This window comes from Triticum dicoccoides, chromosome 7A, assembly GCF_002162155.2.
Source record: "Triticum dicoccoides isolate Atlit2015 ecotype Zavitan chromosome 7A, WEW_v2.0, whole genome shotgun sequence".
NCBI lineage: Eukaryota > Viridiplantae > Streptophyta > Magnoliopsida > Poales > Poaceae > Triticum > Triticum dicoccoides.
Window position 1 is genome coordinate 40,504,121 of NC_041392.1, and position 3,780 is coordinate 40,507,900.

General features: G+C 42.7%; 1 protein-coding gene across 1 annotated transcript; it reads right to left on the minus strand.

Annotated features, from left to right (window-relative positions):
• Positions 1-979: 979 nt before the first annotated feature.
• On the minus strand, positions 980-3,312 carry LOC119327861. The gene is made up of 4 exons (XM_037600936.1): positions 3,224-3,312; positions 1,908-2,801; positions 1,645-1,800; positions 980-1,445 (listed from the first exon to the last, which is right to left on the minus strand). The coding sequence occupies exons 1-2, from the start codon at positions 3,248-3,250 to the stop codon at positions 1,920-1,922; spliced, it is 909 nt and encodes a 302-aa protein (XP_037456833.1). The 5' UTR covers positions 3,251-3,312; the 3' UTR covers positions 980-1,445; positions 1,645-1,800; positions 1,908-1,919.
• Positions 3,313-3,780: the final 468 nt, after the last annotated feature.

Sequence of the window (3,780 nt, forward strand, 5' to 3'; positions counted from 1 at the left end):
TTGTGTGACTAGGTCCAACAGGACTATGCGTCTGTGCTATTGTGCGCTGATGGAATGACAAGTGATGGAAACACAGGGCAACATTGGCTAGGTCGTTCTTTTTAAGTGCATGGGCTCGAGTTCCAGGGGTGAAAAAATCTAGGTCTGACCACCATTGGCCGTACCTGACAATGGCATCATTCACGCGGTGTGCCCTCCTTGAAGACATTGCATAGAGTTTATTTAAACTCCTCTCCAGGATGAAACCCCCATGATCTAGCCTCAGTGGTTTGGTCGAGCAACGACAATGCTCGTTTGTCATCATTCCCATTTCTGGAGGCATCATTGTTGGAGCACCTACCATGTTACCCAGGATTGCTATCATCAAATGGTCTTGCAACCTCACCTAATCTAATAAAAAATGCAAAAAATCTTTTTGGAAAGAGAAAACTAGGAACTATTCAAAGATGGTCAACTATTCAAAATTCTTTCGAAGAATTCGTTTGTATTACCTTTCGGAATTTTAGCATGCACTCAAATCTCTTGAAAGAATCCAACCAAACAAACCAAAATCATGTACTTCCTCCGTTTCAAAATATAAGTCTTTTTAGAGATTTCAAATGGACTACCACATACGGATGTATATAGACATATTTTAGAGCGTAGATTCAACAATTTTGCTCCATATATAGTCACTTGTTGAAATCTCTAGAAAGTCCGATATTTAGGAACGGAGGGAGTATGATTCAGATGAGCATGACATCGCAATCCTATGTTTTTACTATTCCTGCGATTTTTTTATTCTTCTGAATCAAAGGGACCCTAACCATCGCAAAAAGGAGATAACAGAACATTTAACACCCATCTTTCGAAAGAAAACAACATTTTACACATGTAGTGACTGAACTTTAATAAGAAAATTATAGGTCAAACATACGTAGAGTTTAACATCGGCATATTAGCTCCTTGGCCGAACAAAAACCAAGGCAATGCTGCCATCTTCTTGACGCTGCAAAAACCTCTGTCCAGTTTTCGATTCTGCCTCCTCCATAGCTTTGGCATCCATGTAATGGCACTGGCTGCAGGGCCCAAGAACCTTCAGCTCAACACCGTCAGGGACCTTTGGCTCGACGTATCGCCTTACATCAGCGAGCTCCTTCTCAGCATCCCGGAGAGCTTTCATGCACATCGGCAAGCACCTGTCGAAGGTGGACAAATTTCTGTCGTAGCCGGGGGAGGTGTCCAGGACGAGGCATTGCAACGAGGATGCCGCCCGCTCGAGGATGTGGTATGTTAATTAGCTCGACAAGGCTCTTGGCAGAGCAGAAGCCTGTGATGGTCGCCTTCCTAAGGTTTACAAGGCCGCCCTGATAGAATCCGGGGAGCTCTATCCTGGATTACAATGGATTTTCATCTGGTTTCCCGTAAATAAGGTACTTCTTGTACCATCCGAAACCATCTTCAATCTGCAGACATGAATGTATTTCTAGGATTAATTTGTTGTTCATAAGAAATAAAAAAATCTGATGCTGGTAGCAGATTTATTTCAATCTATTATGTACCATTACAAACATCATCGTTTGTAATGGGCAAGCCATTAACCTATTGATAAGACGCATGTAAATGTTCTTAAACATATGGAGGAGATGATCAAGAAGCACTTACACGTAAGATGAAAGTCTCCAACGCAACACAAGCATCAAGAAAAGAAGCCAGACAAAGGAAGTCATAGCCTGTGCAGAATTCACCACATTCACCAAGGCAGATAACGAGATGCTTGAGGTGCTTAAATGTGTCGGTCATTGCAGGTGCCTTCAGCTTCTAAAAATAACAAACATCATCATCATAATATTGATTCCCATTTTTATGATTCTATCATCTACATAGTTGCACATCCACCATATAATTTTAATGTGGGTCGTACTTACCTCATGAAATGTTCACAGCACAAGCGTTTCAAGGTTTGGTGCAATGGATGGCAAATTGCTGCCTGCATACTGGAGCATGTCCTGCATGTGTGCGGCGTGCATGTCCAACTCCTCCGTCTCCAATGAGTCTCCGAGTGTGAATCTCGACAACCGCCGTCCTTCGTAGCTAAAGGTGGAGAGCTTCAGAGCATGGCTTTCGATCACCCCCAGCTCTCTGCACATTCTCACCCACACTGTTTTGAGCTTCCGTAGAACATGGGGTATCTTCAGGTAGGTTATCATGTCGCAGTTTGAGAGATCCAGCCGCTCTAGAGAGAAGCAGCTAGAAAGAAAAAACCATATTTCATTCCCAGTGACACCGACCTTGCACAATCGCAGTCTCGATAAGCTCCAAGAGAAAGCAAGCATCCTTGGGTCGTCTGTGGGTGTGGGATGGAAGCCACATGAGCCGAGGTAAAGAGACTTAAGAACTGAGGGCATTCTGCTGTTGGCCACATCATCATTTAACAGAAGCGAGTATGGAAAGCTGTATTCAGATGCATAGCAATCAGGCAGCAACACAGCGAGGTCGACGATTCCGGGCTTCACAAAGGCATGGAGCCAGCCAGCCAGAAGGCTGGTGTCGATGTCTTTCTTGCAACAGGTGGAGAGGTGAAGCTTGAGCGTCTTCACTCCAATGCCTGAGTGGTTCTCAAGCACCTCTTGTGCTTTCCTGAAAATATACTTGCCTCTATCTCCACCCCGAAAAAAAGGTTGTCTGCCCACGGCCAAAGTTTCCGGATTGAATACCAGCTTGGGGAAGCACCTCCAGAAATGTAGAAATCTCTGAGACACACATGTTGTGCGAGCTGCATCTCGCATTGTCAACAAGGAATATATGTGCCGCGAGATATCCTGCACAAGATGTACAAGTAGCAAAAGGTTACCATATATATTTGCTAATTAGTGAAAGTTAGATACCAATAAAAGATCAAGGATGTAGGTAGATAGATATCAATAAAAGTTCAAATATGTAGGTTGTGTTTTTTAGGCCCTCCAATAAAATCCGTGCAATAAATAATACTCCCTCCACTCCCAAATAAGTGCTCGTCTAGCTTTATCCTAACTCCTAAGTCAGACTATCTTACTGACACCAAACTGATGTACAATATGAAAATATATTTAATGATGCCTATTGGTATTATAAATTCTGATCAAACTTAAGATTGGAAACCTAAAAATGCATGAATTTTTAGGACGGAAGGAGTAACTAATTTACCACAAATGAAACACTGGCTGTTGGCAACAGTTGAGTAATTGGCTGCGATATATTATACCTCTGGAAGCTCAATGTGTGATATCATGCTGCTGGAACTGGAAGAGCCTACGGTCGCTTGGTGAGTTTGATTGCTGCAGGGTGAGCCATTTGTTCCGTTTACTGGAAAAAACAAGGCAATGATCGAGATGTCATAACATCAAGGAAGAAGCAGGCATCATATTTAGATCGATAGCCCGCCTGAATCCGCTTAACTTCCTAATTGGAACGAATCCCGCTCTAATTAGAAGATAAAAATAGATTAGTGCCACACATAATGAACCTTCCTTCAGTCACACGAGAAGAGCTATCGGTGTCTAAATGAATAGAGAAATACAATCAACACCTGACAGTGGTCTAAATTTGTGCTTCCCATTCCGTGAGCACTTCTTAAGGATTATAAACGAATAGAAAAACACAATCAACACCTGAAAGTGGTCTAAATTTGTGTTTCCCACTACATGGTATATCTCATTCAGTTCGGGGATCCCTTTAGCATAAGGAAAACTCTTGTTTTCCACCGGATGAAAACAATGAAATTTCATCCGCCTTGCTCTTCTGCCACGTGTCTCTGTGAAC